Genomic DNA, 21,053 nt, shown 5'->3' with positions numbered 1-21,053 from the left:
GTTTAACTCTCCTGTCATATCTTTCAACTCTCTTAATATTCCTGGTAATGGGAGGCAATATCACTTCAAAAAACAGGCTTGACAGATGTGTCTGCTGGGAGCATCATCTTATCTCAACTAAGGAGCTTAGATCTGTGTTTTCAAAAAAGTCACTTACTAAATGGGGTTCTTCAGCTTTTGATATTTATAGGCTGGTTTTCAGATACTGAAAACTCTGCAAAATGCACTGATGAGTTTATTTGAACAGAGTTGTGAATATCAGCACTGCTAAGGAATATATTCAGCGCTATCACATGTTGAGCCATCCAAATTATGACACTTTGGAGAAAACAGTGTCCTTGTGGCTCAAAGTACCCACCTAGTCTATAAATATTTTTTTTCCTTGGGGATATTTGGATCTTGATTTCAGTCCTTGGGACAATGTTACTAAATTAATTACTCTTTTTAACTGTTACGCAGTATTTTGTATTTTTTGCCAACCTATTTCTGTATAGGTATATGAATGATTTTTCATTTTCTCCACTGTTGCTGTTGCATACTGCTAAAATGAGTGGTATCGTCAGTAGTAATATATAAGATGTATAGAGTGTAACAAAGTATCATGCCTTCCTGGTGTTCTTAAATAATATATTTGATTAGAAAAACTGAATTTAAGAAGTGCTTCTCCATATTTAATACTATTGGTTTAATTTTTCCTATTCCATACTTTACCCATTTTCTATTTCAACAACATAAAACATTAATCATTTTCATATAAGAAAGTTTGAGACATTTGAATCCCTATTTCAATTTCATTAAAAAATGTGGTGCTAAAATTTAGCTAATGGAGGGAACCTGACTCTCTCTGCTAAGGATTTCTCTGATTTGCAGATTATGTGGTTTTTTTTAATTATTTACCGATAACAATATACTGGGTACAATATATTTGAAAAATAATTACTTCCTTGACATTGTAGTGAGTATCTATTTGTACAAAACAGAGTTCAATGAATCAACTTCTTGGGTCAGTGCAGAAGACTTACGGATTTTGGGAAGGTACATGGTCCACCTCCCGTTAGAAGAAATTCTGAAAATCAGTCTCAGTGAAGTAAGTAACAAAATGTGGTTGAATATATCAATGTCAAGTGATGTCAGCTACAAACAATGTGAACACAAATGCAAACTTAAACATGAAAAAGAAGTTTATATATTTTAATTACTTAAAGTGAATCCAAATCCATTGTCAACGAAATATTCTTCTCTTTTTTGAATCTGAAAGTCCCTATCATTAATATGTAATTATTTATCTGTATTAGACTTCTATGACTTGTACTGAAAGATGGACCCTCAAATTATTTGTCAGCTTGACAAAGAATCACTCGCTCAGCTTTGCCTTCAAAAATACTGTATTATCCAAATCTATCTTCTTCCTTTCTCTATAACATGAATGGAGCCAATTAATTTAAAGTGTCAAACATATTTTATTGGGTGTAATTGTTTTGTAATCCTGATGCATGATTTTGTTTGTACTGGTCAGATAAGACTATTCATTAGCTTCGACAATGCAACAAAGCAGTTGGACACAGTGTATGATATCACACCAGAGCTCGCACAAGCTTTCTTGGAAAGAATAAACTCATCAGGATTTGATATCAGAAACACGTCAACTATCTACAGGCAAGACTGCTTTTCTTTTTCTTTCACGGCTGTGTATGGAGAGAACGAATAAGTAAGGGGAAAAGAGAGGAGCAATAAGTAGCTGATGAAATTGTTGATGTGGCATAGCTTTTTCCTTCCAGCAGAAAAATCTAGGCTGAAATCCAACCCTGGTTAGCAACAGTGGAGAATTGCTACTTTATGAATTTTTGGAGGCCTGCCTAATTAGCTAAAGCTTTGTCTCCTGCTCCGCCGTGAGTAGTTGTATGTAGTATTAGTAGGAGGATTACAGCAGTATCTGGGGGACCCAATCAAAGCTCCATCACATTGTACAGTACAGCAATAAAATAAATTGGGATAGCGGGTCATGAATTGCCTTGGCTGTTTGAATCACAGAAGATGGAGGCATTTTGTGGAAGTCATGTTACAGTTAGGATTTAAGGAGGAAATCTTGTCTCATGCCAGCCAGGACTGCAAGTGGTTTTTAATTGGTATGGGTGTCACCAGAGAGGTCACACAGTTGAAGAGGTGTGAAGGCTGTCCTGCTGTCCTCTTTACATCCTGCAGGGTAGAGATGAGCCACACTTAAATGCATGTGACTGTTGTGTGCATAAGCAGGAAACTGCATTTTTAGGGCTGTCAAATTAGCACTGAACTTACTTTTAACAATAATAAAAAAACCAAAATAAACTGCTCTTACTCATAAATACACGGTGAGCATGAGCCACCTGCAAGAAAGCACTGTACTCCACATTTACATTTACACTGTTGTATAAATGGATGTATTTAGTCCCAAGACACCACTGTCTGAAGTTATTTGTAGTCTCCTTGGGGGATACCTTTGAGTTTTAAACTGATGGAGAATATGCTTTATGGCTTCAGAGCTCCTGTCGTTATTGCAGTGTAACTCACTGACTTCCATGAAGTATTGTGGATTGTCAGAGCTGTAAGCGAGACGAGAGAAGAATTATGCCCACACGCTAAATTTCAGTGTCAGAAATCTTAAAAATGATTTTACCACTCATGAGAGGTGCCACATTCTCACAGATGAGAGAAATGTCATGCTCCATAATCCTTAATATATTCCATTTTTACAACACACTTATTTTATATTACTCATTTTAACCATACTGATGATTTAAATGCACTTTTACTTTCAAGAAGTAGTATTACTTATTGCTGCTAATCCCAAAGGAGATGAAGAGCTCTTGGTGGCTATGCAGTAATGCATCAGAGGTAATTATTTGTTATAAAAATGCAGTTATAGATGTGTCTTTGATTTGTATGTTAGTTTGATGATGTTCCATGAATTCAGATGGGCTGCTGAAGCAGTATTTTGCTATATTGCTAAGAAGGTTGTCATTGAGGGACTAGAGGAACTAAAAGCTAAGCCTTTCTGTGCTGCAGGATTTTACTGAGTTTGTGATAGTGCTGCAGCATTCTCTGCTGTTGATTTAGTTCACATCTGGGCATTATTGCCTAGGCTCTGCCTATGCCTGCATCACTGAATTTCTAAAAAACAGAGACTGTAACAGGAAAGCTGGGCTTTGTAGGTCCTTGTCCTTTGTAAACTATGAAAGCCAAGGCTAGTTGTTTACAGTGACAGGGGATTGATTCAGGCTTTCTACAAAAAAATTCATCACCATTACTATGAAGTTTACTGTCCAGAGCGAGCAATGCACAATTCAGACCTCCTTTGCAGAGCTGCAGGTAATGGCAGTAAATAAGAACAAGGCCTAAGTCAGAAGGCCACCTACCCTTGATGGTATGACTGCTTCTCTCCACCAGCTATGGTTGTGGTTGCACTTTACAGAGGTTAATGGAAATGCCAACTTTAATATTACAGCATGGGTACTGTGGAGGAAAGTGAGCTCCACATCTGGATCACAGCACTGCCTTGCAAACTGCTGTGCTGGCACAACTAAGGCAGTGAGCATCAGTGCGTTTTCTCTTAGCCAGTGTTGAACTGGACAGGTCTCCACCCATCGGCCAGTCACACGTTTGATGTGAAATACAGCAGGCTTTGTTTAAACCTGAAACAATAAGGAGGCTATGTAATGCTGTAGCTGCCGCTCTGACATATGGATGATTTATGTTACATGTGAAATCCAAGCAGGACTTAGAGTTCAAAACATTCAATCAATCCAGATAAGAGCTCAGCAAGACACTTCTAGAGACTTATTTAGCCCTCCATCCTTTTCAAAGGAGAGATTATACTACAAATTCTACCAAGCGGAGTGGAGTGATTAGCTGCGAAAATCCCGCAATGGACAAATGGAACCAGGAAACTTAATTTTTTGACAGCAGAAGCAATCCGAGTAGAGTTCAGCTGAATACAGAGAACAGTGCATATGTTTCATACTCAAATTTCAGGCCATGTGGACCTTTAAAGACTGCAGTTTAAGGCACTGGTGTCAGACAGAAATGACTCAAGTTTTGAGCCCAAGTAGGGTATACCACACTGTATTTCAGTTTCCTGAGAATGACACCTCTTATGTCAGAAGTTAGCTAATGTATTTTTTTCTATATAGGCTAGGTTTATTGGTTTGCTTTTATGAAGACATGGAACAGATGGATGCTGCTGTGGCCCGGGCTTTACTTCATCAAATGATTAAATGCAATCAATTGAGAGGTTTTCAAGCTGAGGTTCAGAAGGTGGGTACAATGCTCCTTCTTCTTGCGTAACCTAATCCTGAGAACAGAGGAGAAGGAACTTTCTTATTGAATTTGGAAAGAAAAGAGTGAAAAATGACTGGGATCTAAGAAATAAGTGGAAATAGTTCTTAGTCATGTAATGCAAAGAAGAAAAGCCCATTGGGTATTTTTTTTAATAGTGCTCATTCTTTTCTCATTCTGTTTCCTCCCATTCCATATTCCTTTGACAACTGTGGTTCTATTTTTGAATTTTTATGAAGTGTGTGGTCACTAAATGGTTGCCAATGCCTATTCCAGCAACTCCAGTTAAAGTTTTGGGTGATAATGAAAAGTGGTTCTTGGCAGGTTTTTACTTCCCATCTGTTTGGTTTTTTTTTTTGTTTACCTTAGCTCAAATCTCAGCTCCTGAACATTGCCATGCAAAACCAGACACTGAATGATATCTTTGGATCTCTGTCAGATGCTGTGGTTGGGCTAACTTCAAGTCAGCTGGAATCTTTGTCACCTGAAGCAGTACATAACGCTATTGCAACATTAAACCAAGTCTCTGGGTGGGCAAAAAGCCAAGTTCTGATTTTAGCCAGTAAATACCTCTCTTATGAAAAGGTATGTCTGATAACAGCTTTCCTACCTTCTATTTTTAAAAGTGAGATGGCTTTTTCTCAACAATAACTGTAGATTTTGAAAAGTTTAGTACAAGACTTTTTTTAGTACTGTTAGTGGTCTGAAAATTTTGTTTAAATCAAATAAAAACATCCAAGACTGTACCTCCCAAAGTAATTATCTAGTAACAGAGGGAATGACTATTTGACTTTGGCAGTTTTATGTATTATTTTGTCTGTATCACTGCTCTAGGCAGAATTTGCACAATCAGAAATCCCAATCTATATATTCAAATATACTGTAATGGAAGGAATCAGGGTCCTCTCCAAAGTTTCAAAAACAGGAGCCTCTGAGAAAATTTTCACATTTGTTCTTGTCTGAATTGAAAGAAATCTGAGGAAAGTGCATCCCCAGGCAAGAAGTGTTTTAAGTATTCAACAATAATAGTTTTATATTTAAAAGCAAAAGTTAATAAATAAATAATCTGCTGTTCACAGTCCGGAAAACTTTTTTTGTGCTGTTATCTCTGCAGGTTTTATCATTTTATAATGTTAGCCAAATGGGCACGTTGTTTACTGGTATTAGCACCCAGTCATTCTACAGCATGAACCCAAAGGAGCTTTCTCAGATTATTCAAGGCACAACATCCCAATATTTGTCTGACTTATCACCTGCACAACAGCAAGGAATCCTCAGCAAGGTGATTATAAACTCGAGTGTGTAGCAGGTCCTTTCTGCGCAAGAGCACGATGACCAGATATGCAGAGCATGATTTAATATGTTGTCACCAAGATACCTGTTTTAGCTCAATGGTTAATATTTCCAGTATTGTTTTCTGAACACCAAGTACATTTTTAAGGCTGTCTCTTGTTTGGTTCTGTGGGATTTTTAATACTGACATGGTTTTCCTTTATCCTCTTAAGGGAAATATTACACAGAATAGAAAGAAGGGCAAATCCTGTAAATCTAAGCATCAGTTCTGAAATGCCATGCATTTATCTGTTCCTCTTTTTAGATAACTGCATCTGGAGATTTTTCTTTATCAGTCAAAGATATACATGGAGCTTTCTTTAAAGAAATATCTCTTTCTGTTTTATGGAAGCAGACTGGATATAATTCTTCAATGATGAAAGAAAAAGAACTAAGAAGCAGCCAGGTAAAAATTATTATGCAGTTCCCATTCCACTGCAGTTTAGTATGATGGGAGAATAGGAAAAGTGTTGTAATATATATGTGTTCAAGGAACATAAGTAAAGGGAAGGAACTGTCCCAAATATATGTTGACATAAACAACCAATGGTCACTTAAGGGGCTGGGAGGCATTAATAAGCTGAGTTTAAAAGTCTTCAAGATTCTGCCACATAATTTTCCTCTTTCCCATACTGTATGCTAGATATTTGCATGTACAATCAGCCCTTTGGCGCTGTCCAGAGAGATGCAAAGTTGGACCGGATGACCTCCAGAGGTCCTTTCAAACCTAAATTATTCTGTGGTTGTGTGCCATTTAACATCATCTAATAGTGCCAGTCAGTGATGTCTTGTCTTGTGAAGAAGAAATTCAGCACTGGATGCCAAACCTTTTGGTTGGCCAAACTAGACCTTAGAAATGCCTTTAGAGTACATTAGAGAGTTAGGCATACAGAAACCTTCCAGTATTTATTGCCTCTTACGACTGAACTACCTAAGCTTAACTGTAAATATGGTGGGTTTTATTTCAGGCTTTGTATCTGTATGAATTACTGTCTAAGAAAAACCATCCTGTTGACCTGCTAAGGTATGGATGATAGCCTGTCTTGAAATAGAATTTAAGTCTAGTTTTGTGACTTTGAGGTAAACATAAACACTATGTGGTTATTTTGTACTGTCTTATGTTTATTCATTCCTTGGTACCACAGGATAATTCACCTTCCTCATTAAAAAGGGTCTCCAAATCCAAAATCTGGATCACAGCATTGCAGAGGTTTTGGCATTTTGAGACTTAGTCAATATTTTTCAATTTTATTACATTTTTACTTTCAATAGCATTTCAATTATAAGAAAGGGGAAAGAGTGGTGGTGAAGAAATTGTATCTTAGGACATGGTTGTGGGGAGTAAGGACTAGATACTGCTCAAATATTCAAAAGATTGAACTTTGCTTTTCCTATCAGCACAGGACAGCTTGTGAAAGGAGTAACCTGTCAACTCATTGAAAGTATGGGCACAGACTTTTTTTTAAACACTTTTAAATTCTTTGAAAAGAATCTTCATCTGCTTTCTCCATATCAGGTAAAACCAAAAAAAGACATTGTGTACGTAAAGGTACTACTCAATATCCAAACTGTAGGTAAATTAGAATTTGGTTAGTTCTATTTTCTTTTTTTTTGTTTGGTTTTTTTTTTCCAAAATCTTGTGCGTGAACTTGTCTGTTAACATATTTCACTTAAAACTTTTGTCTGTGAGTTAATCTGTTATACTACTTTATTTTGACAATTTAATTTGTCACTTAAAAGTTGCAAGAAATTTATACAGTCCTAGCTTGCTAATTCATGAGTAATCTCTTTGGAAATATATATATATATGTTTTGAGAACATACAAATGCTCTCATGCACCCAAATATAGGATATTTCATCTCTGATGTCTACAAAAAGAAAACTCTAAAATTTAAAAAAGCCAAAGAATAATGTTCTCTGAAGATAATATGCAGTTTTATATATGCTAATTTATAAGCTGTAATAAACAAACGATATTTTCATTATTCCTCAAAATTTCCAAATGTTTAAAATCTTAAATTTTTGTTGATTTTAGGTTAATTGTTTGGCTTGGAAGTTTTGGAAAGTGTCCAATGCATCTATTCCTCCCTTCCTCCTATTGGCGCTTCCGTAAGTTACATCTTATGACATCTTAAGTTATTGCATTTGTGGCAGTACATTCAGAGTAGTCCTTCTGAGCACTTTTTTGATAACCTCTTCAGTCCTAAGAAAACTGATGTTTCAAACGAATGGTAATTTATAAAAAGAGGTCACTGACTGTAGCCAAAATCTGTGTCAAGTGAAAGCTGGTAATACCTGGTGTCTTTTAGTATAGCCCATTTTTGTCACAATTGTGGATTCCTTTGCTTCCTAGAAATCAGCCCTCCTTGAAGTGCTCCGTGCCCACACTGACTGGCAGTGCAGTGGTGTGGCTGCAATGAAAAAACTTGTAGTGTTGCTGCTATACTGTTGCTGATGTCTGCTAAAATAAAGGCATTAATTCATCAGGCTTTCTTGAGCATAATTGTTTAGAATCACAAAAATAACTTCAGTGTAGTTTATGCTGGATTTTTTTCTTTTTCCTTTTTTCTCCCCCCTCGCCACCATTGTGTGACTTGGTTTGCTTATTTGTTTAGGGGGGTTGTTTTGAGAATGGGTGCGTAAGACAAAGCCATTGGGTACTGCCCAAGCACGTTGCTCTGTATGGTTAAAAATATTTCAGTGTGTTTAAAGACATTTTGGTAAGTTAGAAAAATATTGCATTATGTAAATAGCCAAGTAATATTCAGTGAGACCTTTTTCATTAGAAAAAAATAGTTGTACCTTGATAGGAACTCCTGAATTGTACAATCTGTTAGTTCCCCTTTTTCTTAATTTCCTTCTTCCTACATGCTTAAAGGGATAAAAGGGAATGAGAACTATTCTTTTCCTGGAATATTTTTAATTTTAAAAAAAGTAAGAAAAGAAAAGGATTCTGTCTGAAAAGGCACTAGTCTATTTAAAAACAATAAAATAATAATAGAAAGACCTTAATACAAGGCTTTCTACAAACTGCAGCACCAGGTTTGTTCAGGGCCATGAACTAGAAGAAAAGATGTTAAAGTAAGGTGTGGATTGATTGCAACTTTTCTGGCCTGGCCAGTTATAATTTTTCAAGTCCAGACTTGACTCTAAATTTTTCCGTCATCACAGATTTTATGGGTGTGGTTATGGCTGTATGAAGGTCAGGTTTACATTCTGAGATGTTTTGAATCCTTTCTGCAGGGTTGAGTACCTGGAGTATGTCTCAGGCCCTTTGTGTGTCCCTTTCATTGAAAGTCTGGGGAAGACTGAGATGGACCTTTTGAATCCAAGCCTTCACAAAAAGAACACTGTCCTGCAAAAAGTACAGGAGTGCTTGGTAGGTATGGCTAAGAGGGGTCAGCAGTGGAGGGGGAGCAGCAAAAATGGTAATCTGTAATTAGCCACTGACAATTCCAAACTAAGTGAGCATGGTTGATTAGTTTTCTCTGCCTTTATTGTCATGTGGTGCATCACAAAGTTATCCTGCCTATTTGTGCTCTCCAATCCACATGCACATGCTCATGGTCTCTTCTATACAGACAGCAACCTGAGACACGTGTTGTCTTGCTCTGTTTGTGCGGTGAAACCATAGCTGATGGACTCTGAGAGCCCAAAGGGAATAACAGAGCATGCTAATTTATTCATTGTCACAAGCAAGAGCACCTTAGACTATCACCTAGCTCAGAGAAGCTCTTAGTGCCAAGGCCCCAAGCAACCTGCTGTAGCTGACCTGATTTGAACAAAGGAATTGGACTGGGCAACCTCCAGAGGTGCCTTCCCAGCTCAGCCATTCTGGGGTTCTGTTTGCACATACTACTGTATTTGCAATGCATACTACATGCATTTCATACAGTAATGTCAGTCACCATCTACATAGGTTCTTGACTCACCCACCTGTATTCTTGCGGGTTTTTGGTGTACTGTTTCGATGTTACTGTTCCCTGCCTAAGAAAACATTTTTATAGCTTCCTTAACAATCTTCCTTGACTCCATGCATGGTACGAAACGTTCTCGTGACATGTAATTGGTCACCACCGTGAAGTGGCCAGGACAGCCTGGAGCTGACCCATTTGCTCCAAGCGGTGCTAGTCCTGTAGAGCTGTGCATGGCACAGGAAGCTCCACAGGAGAAGTGGTGGTCCCAGGAGGATTTTGTGACTTCTGCTGTCCGGAGCTGTAGCAGTGACCAGTTTTTAAGGGAAACTAGTTCTTTGATGTAGCTGTGAATATTCATACATACTAACCAGCCCTATAATCCCTAGTGTTTTGGCAAGCCGCTTGAGAAACCCTTCAGAGATAAGCCTTCTGACAGCAAGAGCTTGTGGCCCCTTTGCCACTAGGGACCATGTGAGGGCTCTGCTGCCAGGCAGAACTGCACCATCTCTGCAGGTGTTAGGTGGTCACGTGGATATACAGATTGTAGCAGGAGATTTAGTTTTAATTATTGTGTGTGTGCGCTTTGATACGAGGTAAAGAATACACTGAAAGCTCTGACAGTCTTTATTAAATATCACCAGTTGCATTGGTAAAAGCAAAATATATAAAGCAGTCTCAGCAGAAATTGTAGATTAAGTTGCCAGTGCAAACTGTTGTGTCTTTGTTCCTTAGAGGGTCACAGAGCTTAAATATGTTGTGATGCAGTTGAGCAATACAGGGCAAGAGCCGAGATCAGCTCTGCCAACAAGGTAAATGCTTCTTGTTTCAGAACGGCTCCATTACTGATGAATATGATGTTGACCTACTTGGAAATCTAATCTGCCACTTACCTCCAGCCTTTCTACATGGCAGAATGTCCCTGAAGGCGATGGCAACAGCCCTTCATCAATTCAAACTCTGCCAACAGCTCAGCCACGAGCAGAAGACTGAAATTAAATACAAACTCCTCGAGTTATATGGGTATGGTATTAGTATACCACCTTGCTTATGCCAATGGTTAAGCCATGTAAATACCAACCATGGGCTTTGCCCAGATAGAACTGCAGTGAAAACAACACAAAGCAGCTTCTATCACTGGCAGAGCTTGGGGTCTCTGCCCACTAGAATGACACTTCTGTTCTTGTGTGTAACATGATAACTGTGGAACAAACTACAACCCTAGGGACACCCTGCATGACTTAAGTCCCAGAGGGAAAGGAGAGAAAGTGTAATGCTTGAGGAGGGGCAGGCAAACAGACTTTCTGGCATGGCTAGAGAAAGGTCGTTACAGGCAAAGAATGGCACAGGAATGCAAAGAATGAGAAAATGAAGTGGGATACTCAGTGTGCTGGTGTGAGAAGAGAAATAAAGAAGATTGCAAGAAACTGTGGCAACGGGAGAGAGCTAGAGAAGCAGCAGAGGGGTATAAAGTTTAACCAACTTTGAAGGAACAAAGTGGACAGTGTGTTAGATGTCATTAATGACTCAGATTAGGAGGCTGACTGGAACCACACTGTGCATCAGTCATGCAAAAAACAAATCCATCCTCTATCTGGCAAGAATATACTGTTTCTCTCTTGCATTCTCTTAGAACTACCTTGCATTTGAAAAGGAGACTGAACACATAGTTTCTAACCATTCTTTCAGCCCCAAAGTCTGTCACTTGATCCACCTAATCATTTTAGTTGCTCATTCAGCTTCCTCCTAGTCAGCATTTTTCTAGTAATTGAATACCTATATTCTCCACCAGATCCCATCCTTGCCTTGATCTTGATACAGACCCATCTTATTGAATCGTGTTAAATAATTTTTTAATTATTTTTATTGATTTTTATTTTATTTAAAAATATTTGTCTAGTCAAACATCCTCATAGTGGAGCAACAAACCAAATAAAGTTTTCTGTGACAACATGCACTAGTAACAGGTTTGTTACCAGCACCTTCTCCAGGCTCTTTCAGGCTGAAAATTATTTATCTAAGTGGTTTCTTATGTCAACCACCAACTAGGCTGGCTGACACTAGTCCGATTTGTATCAAACAAATGTGCCAAACCTGCATAATGCTAAGCAACATACATTTTGAAACACCCAGCACCACTCAGAACTGAACCTGAACTTAATTTTTAAGACCTGATATTCCTACAAATAATCTGGCATGTTATTTTGAGAGATGTGGTACCTATCATATAATTAATCTCTCACACAGAAATGGCATAGGTGTCATTAGATGTGGCTCTCCAAGGTATTAGATCTGCCTTCCATAACTCTTTACATTGCAGATGAATGAAATAACAGTAAAAATAATGATCAAATAAGATATGGATTTCAATCTTCTGTTCCATCACCTATGTTTCATGTTTCTGTCCCTTAGTTTTAAAAAGACAGCATTAGAAGCAGACTGGTGCACCACTGAGTTACTTTCCTGAGTTGTTTAGTGAATTGGATCTTTTCACGATGAAAGGAAAACTGTCCACTTCTCCTAAGTGTGCATGGACCTGTTTTTCAGAAATGCTGAGCACCCACAGCTCCTGCTGACATCAGGGAAAGTTACAGTTGCCCAACACCAACACCAATGAAAAACAGCCCCTGTACACCTGCAAATAGTTAAATATTAGAATAAAGGAGGTTATTTTTAAAATTTGTAAGTAAGTACTGGCAAGTATTGCTTGCTTGAAGTATTAGTCACATCGGTCCTTAGAATAAGATTCTTGGAAGAAGGATGGTTTCAATTTTGGTTCTGAGCTTTCTACTTCTCTTTTGATACCATTCTGCGGACTACTATTGCAGTATGAACCTGATAGAAAATGGTAAATTTTCTTTAAAAAAAAATCCTTGTTTGAAGACTGTAATGCTAAGAATACTATGACTATTGAGGGAGAGAGAGTGAGCTCTGTTACCATAATGAAGGCTTTCTCTGAATATATTGAGAATTCCACTAGTGCCCTATATATGAGAGAGAGATGAGAAAACGCAGTCTGATGCTAATAAGCATGAATCATCACATTGGCATAAAAGTGTCTGTGTTTCCTGTATAATACAGTATAAGAAAAACTTTGACGTTTTAGTATAATTTTGATTGCAAACATTCTTCATTAATATGATTTCCCAAAACATTTCTTCAGCTCCCCAAACAACTGGACATCTGAAACAACATTAGATGTTGGACCATTCATAGCTCTGCTGTCAAAAGGGGAATTAAACATCCTTGCTGAAAAGGTATGTTTTTATTATAATTTTTAAATTTGTAAAAGCTAACTTTAGAATTTAGATTTGTGAATGTCATAATGCAGTCTAAATTATGTAACCTGAATGCTAAACTAGGTAAATAATTCTCGTGTCAAGGAACCATGTGTTAATGTTTCACCCATTCTTGACTCCATAAAAATTTCTGAGATGTCTTCTTGAGAGTAATGGTAATACAAACAATACTTTGCAAGTATACAATGTTAATTCTACATTGTCACGTAGAAAAAAAAATGCTGCATTTATAGTGATGCAGACTCAAAAATTTATAGTACTTTACACCTTGCAGTGTTGTTTCCTCCACTCACCTGCCTTCCAACTATAAAAGTTATGCTTCTTATCCTGTTAATAGTGGGATTATACTGATCAAATTAGCATTTACTCATGTGGCCCTTTGCCCTGTGGCCAGAGTAGCACACATAACGATAACTGATTGCCTCAATATTGCACTTTGTAGTTTCCTTGCCCTCTTTCGTTATTATAATCTTATAATTTTTATATGTATAGGGGTAAAGTATACTGGAATGAGGAATTCATTCTTCAGCAGAAATATGTTAGCACAGTCAGCAACTTTTCCTTAGAAAAAAATGCTTATAATTGACCAAATAGAATAGGACTCTTCATGAAAGGAAGGTGTCCAGCAGGGTGGAGGAGAGAGGTCAAAAAAGCCTAAAAAGCGTGAATAGTCTAAAGTTATTTCTCATAATTTAATTGGGTCCTTATCCTCAATTCTTACACTTATTTGGCAAATTTAAGTTTATTAATGCATAATAAACATTATATTTATATATATAACATGTATTATAAAATTATATTAAAATATAAACAAAATAAAGTACTTTCTATACTGCACATACTAAAATGGTGGAACTCATTGCTACAGGAGGGTCTGGACACAAGCTCCAATCAGGCAGTACTCAGGTGTTGCCAGAAGCTGAGATGGCATACGAGAGGGAGAATCACTTAGAATTTGCTTTGCTTCTAATTTTTTAGCCCTCAAACATATGCTGTTGACCTTTCTGAGCAGTCAATTTACTCTCCTCTTCTGAAACATCTGCACAAATAGGAAGGAGGCTGAGCTGTTATGGACCCCTACTTTGCTGAGGTCTGCACACGTCTTTCTCTGCAAATTGATTTTATTTTAAAAGGGATAAAGAAATCTTATTTATTCTTTTTTTCCCTTTGAAGTTCCCCGATATAATTTTACAAATAGCAAAGTCAGTTGGACTAATTTCTTCAGCTGAAGAGCTTCTATCAACTGTATTTGAATCTGTCTCCAACACCACCACTAACACTGAACCATCTCCCACCAGACCTGGTAGGTATTTCACCTGGTATATGTGCAAAGTGCCAGATTTACGGTGGTGCCATTTTGGGCTGTGATGGTGCAGTTCAAAGAGTCTCTTTGTTTCACCCTGTCACCAAATGCATCTGAGAAGTTGGACAATGAGAAGGAAAGTCATTGAGTACCTTAAAGAGGTTCAGGCTTTTAGCAAAAGCAGTGAGAGTCTTTGTTCTGTTGCCCATAGTTGTCTCATGCATTGACCAATTACTGAAACAATTTCTTTACAGGATTGTATGGTTAAGCATCTCCTGGGATGTTCTTGAGTGCTCAAGGGAAGAAGATTAATTATTTGAATTAGCATTTTTTATTATTGTTACTTTTTTGTTTAGTTTTACTTTCCTTTGTAATCTAAGTGAAAATCCTTTAATTAAAAAGCCGTGAAGGTGACAATTTTCTGTTGTGCCAAAAGATTGCACAAGTCAATCCTTTGCCAGATATAAGGATATGTTGACTCGCTGCTCTTATGTCTGACATTGGTGGCACTGTGTTTTGTCTGTCCAAAAGGACAAAGTTTGTGTCATGGTCAAGCCCCAGCCAGCAACTAAGCACCACGCAGCCACTCGCTCACTCCCCCCACCCCAGCAGGATGGGGGAGAGAATCAGAAGAGCGGAAGTAAGAAAACTTGTGGGTTGAGATAAGAACAGTTTAATAATTGAAATAAAATAGTAATAGTAATAATAATGATTATGATTAAAAGGAAAACAATGAGAGAGAGAGAGAGAGAGACAGAGGCAAAACTGGTGGGTGGAAGTGATGCAACTGCTCACCACCCACCAACCAACACTGCTAGTCCCGAGCTGTGATCATTGCTTCCCCTGGCCAACTCCCCCCAGTTAATATACTGGGCATGACATCATATGATAGGGAATATTCCTTTGGCCAGTTTGAATCAGGTGTCTTGGCTGTGCCGCCTCCCCTCCCGGCTTCTTGTGCATACGGCAGAGCATGGGGAGCTGGAAAAGTCCTTAACTAGTGAAAGCACTACTTAGCAAGAACTAAAACATTGGTGTGTTATCAACATTATTCTCATACTAAATCCAAAACATAGCACTATACCAACTACAGTGAAGAAAATTAACTCTAACCCAGCCAAAACCATGACAGTTTTTCATAATCTGAGAGGTATTTTAATCAGCAACTGAACTAATCTATTAGAATCTCTGGTGATGAATGGATAATTCTCTTTGCATAAGGTACATACTTTGACTATATTCTAATATTACAATAACTGTATCCTTTGTCTTACTTGAAATTCACCCAGACATGCCATCCTGCACCACGGAAAACAACCCTGCTGTGTGGGAGGTTTTTGAAATTTAGATCCCAGCATTTACAAGGAGTTTGGTTCTGTCAGCCTTTGTGTCTCAAAATCTCTGCATTGGTTCTCTGCCTAACAGAACACGGGTCCAAGCCCTCAGCAAGCCCTGAGCCACCATGGAAATCCATCTGCTTGTATAACAGCAACTCTGAATGATGACTGTGTGTCTCTGGGAATGAATTTCCTCCTGATAGTGCTGTATTCATATATATATATATAGAGAGAGGGTGTTCTGCAGAGCCTGAAAACCCCTATGACGTCTGTTGATCAGAGGAGTCATTACACAATTATCATGCTCTAAAAAAGCAGAATTGAGCTGCTGAAATAGCAGAGTATTAGTCCATCTGTATGCATGAAATTCACTCGTCCTTGAAAAAGTAAACCATCAGATCATAAATCATATTTCTATAGACATGGGCCACAGGACTAAAGGTTCAGCATCAGGTATTTCAGTATGCTTGTGTCCTTATGTGTGCTTTTTTAGGCCTCTGGATCACAACATGAATCCCAAAGACTTTCTGATCAGACTAACTCATGTCCAGTGCAGTTGCAGAGCTGTCTCATCTGCGTGACAAGACCAATATAAACCTGCCAGTGTAGCTAATGATCTTTGTCAAAGGACAACTTGGCTCCGAGGCTATGGAGGCTTTTCATTCTTCACTTGGGGTGCACAAGCTCAGCCTGGGGCGAGTCTGGGAGATGAAAAATTGAAGGATTGTCTGGGCTAGTCTAAGAAATACTTCTGTAGTCCAAGTGTGGTATTGAAGTTCTGTTACCAAACATAATCTTATCAGCTCTACACAACTCACACAGTGGTTTCAATAAGGAGTGAAGTTTTATGGCTGATTTGTAAATCACTAGAAAATTGGGTATTCTGAAAATGGCTGTAGAATAACACTGATGCTCTTCATGCTACCAACCTGCTATTTTACATTCTCCACAGTCCAGTTGTAAGCTAATGTTAGTAACAATTACCAGTGACAGAGTTCTTACATCTATGTCTACATCAAGATAAAAACAAAGGTGGTGCATAAGGCAAGATGGAACATATGAGGCAAAACTCAGGAATCGTGTGTCTGAGATGTGACCAGAAAGTAGTGGCAGTGCTGGAAAAAGAATTGAAGTTGTTTATCTCAAGCACTGAGATGTTATATTATATATATAATATGTTCTTCAAATGAAATGTGATTATATAGCAAAGGGAAGAGTGAAGCAGCAAAGATACAGGAAGCAAAGTCACGAGTCTAATTAGTATTTCCCTCTGTAATTGCGCCAATGTATCTGGTGTGTTACAAATAATAAAATAAATGTTTTTTTCCAGGAACACAAAATATTAGGTTTTCATTACTTGGGGAAGGGAACTGCATTGTGTCTGGATGGGTAGTACTTACATGATAAAACCTGACCTTTTGCAGCAGGGGACAGTGAAACAATGCAGCTTCACAAGAGGGCGGTGTAAAGGGAGAGCAGAACATCAGCTGGTACAGTGGAAGCTGAACGTTTTCGTTTGCTCAACAGATTCAATCTTTTCAGTGTTCTACCCACTACTGCAGCTTCCTTTGATGCAAATAAATCCCTCCTCTGCCTCCTTTCAAAATACAAATCTACTTTATACATCCTCAGTTTAATTTATTTATCTGGGGGAGCTTAGCTCAGGCACAGCATCTGTGAAATTCTTGCTTTTTACTGATAATGACCATATCTGAAGACATGTAGGGATTATTTGGTTTAGAAAATTATTTAATAAGGTTTTCCTAAATTAGTGACAGGAGAGAGAGCAGTCAGCAACCACATTAGGATTCTAATTTCTGCTTTCCATCAATATTAGAGGTAGATTATGCCAACAAAGACCAGCACACAATGGAAACTGTCTCATTTGGTCATGCATAGTGCCAGAACCTGACTGTAAATAAGATTTTTAAACGGAGATTGTCTGTCCAAACACTTCTGTTGTAAGTGAACAGCCCTCTCTAGATCCTGACATTTTAACAACATGCTTGACATAAAGAACAAGCACTGTGCTTCTCTGACACATCCAGCTTCTGTCTTCACCTTGTTTAAATGTCAGGCAAGTCTTACAAGACATATATCTGTGTCAGGGTATTTCAGAGTAAAAGGACCTCTCATGTCTGTTACTTTCCTCTTGAGCTGGATTCATCTATGTGCTGGTTGAATGTGGAGAAGTTTATTCAGCTGCAGCATTTTTTCTGTGCACAATGACATAGCTATATGGAGACTTCCACCGAGGTCATCCCAAAGATTTGCATTTCATTCTTACTCAAGCAAGGCTCCCAGCAAACAGTGGTTTTACCTCAGAATAAGCCCTTGCCTGAGTTTTGGTGCCTTTAGGGAATTAGACTTGAAAGAAACTTGCAAGATATTGGTTGCTTTTATTGCACACATCCAGATTTTAGTTTTATTGTGGTATCCTATAGTTACTGTTCTGAAATACATGTCTGCTCCTATTTTCTTTTCCAGCATGCACTGCCTTCAGAGGACAAAGAATATAACAAATCTCTTACAAGTTAGGCAAACTATAGTTTTATACCCAGGATGTTAACAATGTAAATATTTAAAGAAGTCGTTTCATTGCAAGATAATTAATGTATCAATATCACGTCAGCTGCAGTTAATTCATAGTCTGTCACCTTCTTAAATCTCTATATTGCTTAGATTTCTTTTCTTCAGTCTCCTTGAAGAAAACTCTTGCTGTTTGACTTTTTTTCCAGATTGCCTGGGAAGCAGAGCTCCTTCTTCAGAAGAAATTATTAAATTAGCAGAAGCAAATGTCTTTTGGTCAGTTCAGGAACTTAAATGCATGGATGCAGGGAATTTTGACAAAAATGTGGAACTTCTTGGGACTGTCTCAGGTTTTAACAGCTCCCAGCTTATTGCCTTGAAGGAAAAAGCCAAGCAGGTAACTATCCTGTCTGTGGAGAAAATTAAATCCATAATCTGATTTTCTGTTATTGAACTATGCAGTTCTAAAATAACTGTGCTATTGCAATGTCACTACTGCTGCAAGAATATCTATTTTTTATTGGAAAAATAATGTGAGATGGTGATAGAAGACTATTGCCCTTGCTTTAGTGTCAACAAGCAAGTAGTTCTGAGCTTTTGGCAGATGGAAAGCTTAAGTGCTTTTACTTCTGAATTGCTTTTCAGTTGCTTGCTTCTCACTTTTCTTTCATAGAAGAAAAATCAGCAAGCAGTACTATAGGCTGTTGATTGGCCTGCTGAGAATTAAGCTTAGGGTGTTAAACTGTCTACATCAATGTTAAATATAGTTTACGGTGGTGTAAAACCAGACTGACTGAAAGAGGCTGTTATTAGCTGAATAAAGCTCGTTCTCCTACCTTCTTTTCACAGACAGAGACAACCCATCAGTGGGAAATTTTAGGAAGGAAAAAAGCCCACATGCATTTAGTCTGTCTTTACTAGGATGTTACTGGTGAGTGCAAGTTAAGGAAACACAGCAGAGAGAAGCCCTCTATCTTTGCCAGGCTGTAGATTCATGGAAAGCAAGAGGGCTGCAGTCTCAGCTCTTCTCACCACTCCTGCAGCACTGCTGGCACCTCTTTCTTTCAGAATGCAGCAATGCAGCTCCTCTTGAGCTCCTCAGAGAGGTCTCTGTCCTAGGCTCAGCCCATACATGATGTCCATGCTGCCGCAGCAGTGCAAGAGGCTGGGACTAAAACTTCTTCCTGTCTGGCACTGGTGCAGGATCTATGCCAGAAGTCTCGGGGCAGAGTCCTGTGCTGGGTGCATTTCAGCATGCTGTGCCTGGGGCAGAGCATCAGCAAGGTGTCTGGGCTCCGAGCAGCACTGCCTTGACCACGTGTGGGCTGGGAGAGAAGTCTGACCTCGCTCCATCTCTGTTGTTGGTGCTGCACTCCCTCCTGGGGGTGGCCTCCTCTTGCTGCTTTGTGGTTGCCTGCACTGCCAGGGAACAGGTAGTGTCCCAAACATACTTTTCTTTCAGCAAGGAAAAGCCTTAGTGTGCAGTCAGACAAGTTTTTTGGGGTGCAGGAAACCCAGAGGTGAAGAGGTTACCATCCTCAAACTATCTTCAGCTTCCTTCACCAGCATCTGTTGGACGTTATCTGCTCTCTGCTTCCATCTCTGCATGGCTAGCTACTCTGTAATCCCATTCTGTCAAAATGATCCAATGTTTTAAGAGTCCTTTTTAGGCTCCATCAGATCATTCTGACAGAATGAGGTTAGGAAGCATCTCTAAGTGCAGTTGGCTGCAAGTAGTACAAGTGCAGGTGCTTGGAGATCTGAGGGCTGTGACTTCTGGAGGAAAGCAGGAGCAGGGGGCAAGGTGGACCTGGGCAGCATCTCCTTAAACCAGCAGCTGCAGCCAGAGTGGTGGAGCTGACTATGACTTCTGGGTAGATAAGGCCAACAGTGCAGTTTTTGGTAGTGAAGTTCAGCTTCTAAAATTCCTGAACTGCAGGTGCTCAAAGAGAAGTGGCACTAACCAGATTTCCAAAAGCAGATGGTGACTCTCCGCAATTCATTCTCTGCTGCCTTGTTGCAGTAGGACAACAGCCACTGTATCAAATGCATTCTTCCTGAGACAGCTTCCCTCTGTCAGCATGGAGATACGTGGGTAGGAAAAGGGAGAAAAAAAATCCTAGAAGCAAATAAAAAGAGTGCTCTTCTAAGATAGTGGAAACTAAAATATCTTACAGCATTACAGTGCAACACAATGCTATACTTACAGAGTTATATCTGTTGTAGAGGAATTGCCAACAAGGTTAATACACTCATATCCCAGCTATATTCAGCTCAAAAATATACAGATCTGTAGTGCACTGAATGAAAGTATATTCTGTCTGGGTGTTTGTAAGACAGATTGCTGCTAGACAAAAACAGACTTCCTATATATTAATTTGCAAAATGCAACATGGTGTTACACTGAATGTGAAGCACGAGAAATCAGAGAGTACAGGCAAAGCACTTTGAAATTATGTGCATAAGATGCTGTTATGTTATTAACTAAAGGGCATCTTTGATTAAAGGTTTGATTAAGCCAGCTTTAATTTCTACTAAATTGATTGATTTCCCCTAAAAGAAACTGTGTACTACTCATGGTCCCAAACTAATTTTTAAAATCTAGTTATCAGACTGCGTCTTAATGAAAGTAAGAAGCTTAGCTCACTTGTAAGTGGAAGGTCTTCAAGCTGTGCAATAGTGACAGATGTACAGATTGTAGTCTCTAGGTGAATGAGGACAACGGAGTGTTTCAGTTTCGTGTGTTGTTATTTATATCATTATGTCTGAAATGTCATCAAGTACTGTCAGATAATACTATTTATGAAGTACTTCAAATTCTGTAGTTTATGACCTAGATCAAGAAGTAGACACACAACATTTGTAACTGCATGTGTTTCATGTTTCTCTTAAGCTAGAGAATTAAGAGCTTTAAAATTGGACTAATGCATTTTACTATCTGTTTTCTTTGGAAAAGATTGAAATTTCCCAGGCTTAGACACTTCTTCTGTTTCTTTATGACATTGTAAAAACATAAAAGATCCAGTG

The 21,053-nt window shown here is 38.6% G+C and overlaps 1 protein-coding gene across 3 annotated transcripts in view; it reads left to right on the top strand.

The window, feature by feature from the left end:
* The window catches only part of OTOA (otoancorin), a 39,850-nt gene that overhangs the window by 9,602 nt on the left and 9,195 nt on the right, over positions 1-21,053 (top strand). For all 3 annotated transcript variants that reach the window (XM_064461724.1, XM_064461723.1, XM_064461725.1), the window contains exons 10-23: positions 981-1,087; positions 1,517-1,656; positions 4,167-4,290; positions 4,681-4,896; positions 5,426-5,593; positions 5,909-6,049; positions 6,612-6,667; positions 7,042-7,159; positions 7,680-7,753; positions 8,888-9,023; positions 10,391-10,581; positions 12,722-12,815; positions 14,031-14,160; positions 18,236-18,423. In XM_064461724.1, coding sequence (XP_064317794.1) covers positions 981-1,087; positions 1,517-1,656; positions 4,167-4,290; positions 4,681-4,896; positions 5,426-5,593; positions 5,909-6,049; positions 6,612-6,667; positions 7,042-7,159; positions 7,680-7,753; positions 8,888-9,023; positions 10,391-10,581; positions 12,722-12,815; positions 14,031-14,160; positions 18,236-18,423 — 1,883 coding nt within the window. The remainder of the gene's footprint in view (positions 1-980; positions 1,088-1,516; positions 1,657-4,166; positions 4,291-4,680; positions 4,897-5,425; positions 5,594-5,908; positions 6,050-6,611; positions 6,668-7,041; positions 7,160-7,679; positions 7,754-8,887; positions 9,024-10,390; positions 10,582-12,721; positions 12,816-14,030; positions 14,161-18,235; positions 18,424-21,053) is intronic.

This window comes from Phalacrocorax carbo, chromosome 10, assembly GCF_963921805.1.
Source record: "Phalacrocorax carbo chromosome 10, bPhaCar2.1, whole genome shotgun sequence".
Classification (NCBI taxonomy): domain Eukaryota; kingdom Metazoa; phylum Chordata; class Aves; order Suliformes; family Phalacrocoracidae; genus Phalacrocorax; species Phalacrocorax carbo.
Note: the sequence above shows the minus strand (reverse complement) of the source record. Positions and strands in the feature narration are given on the sequence as shown.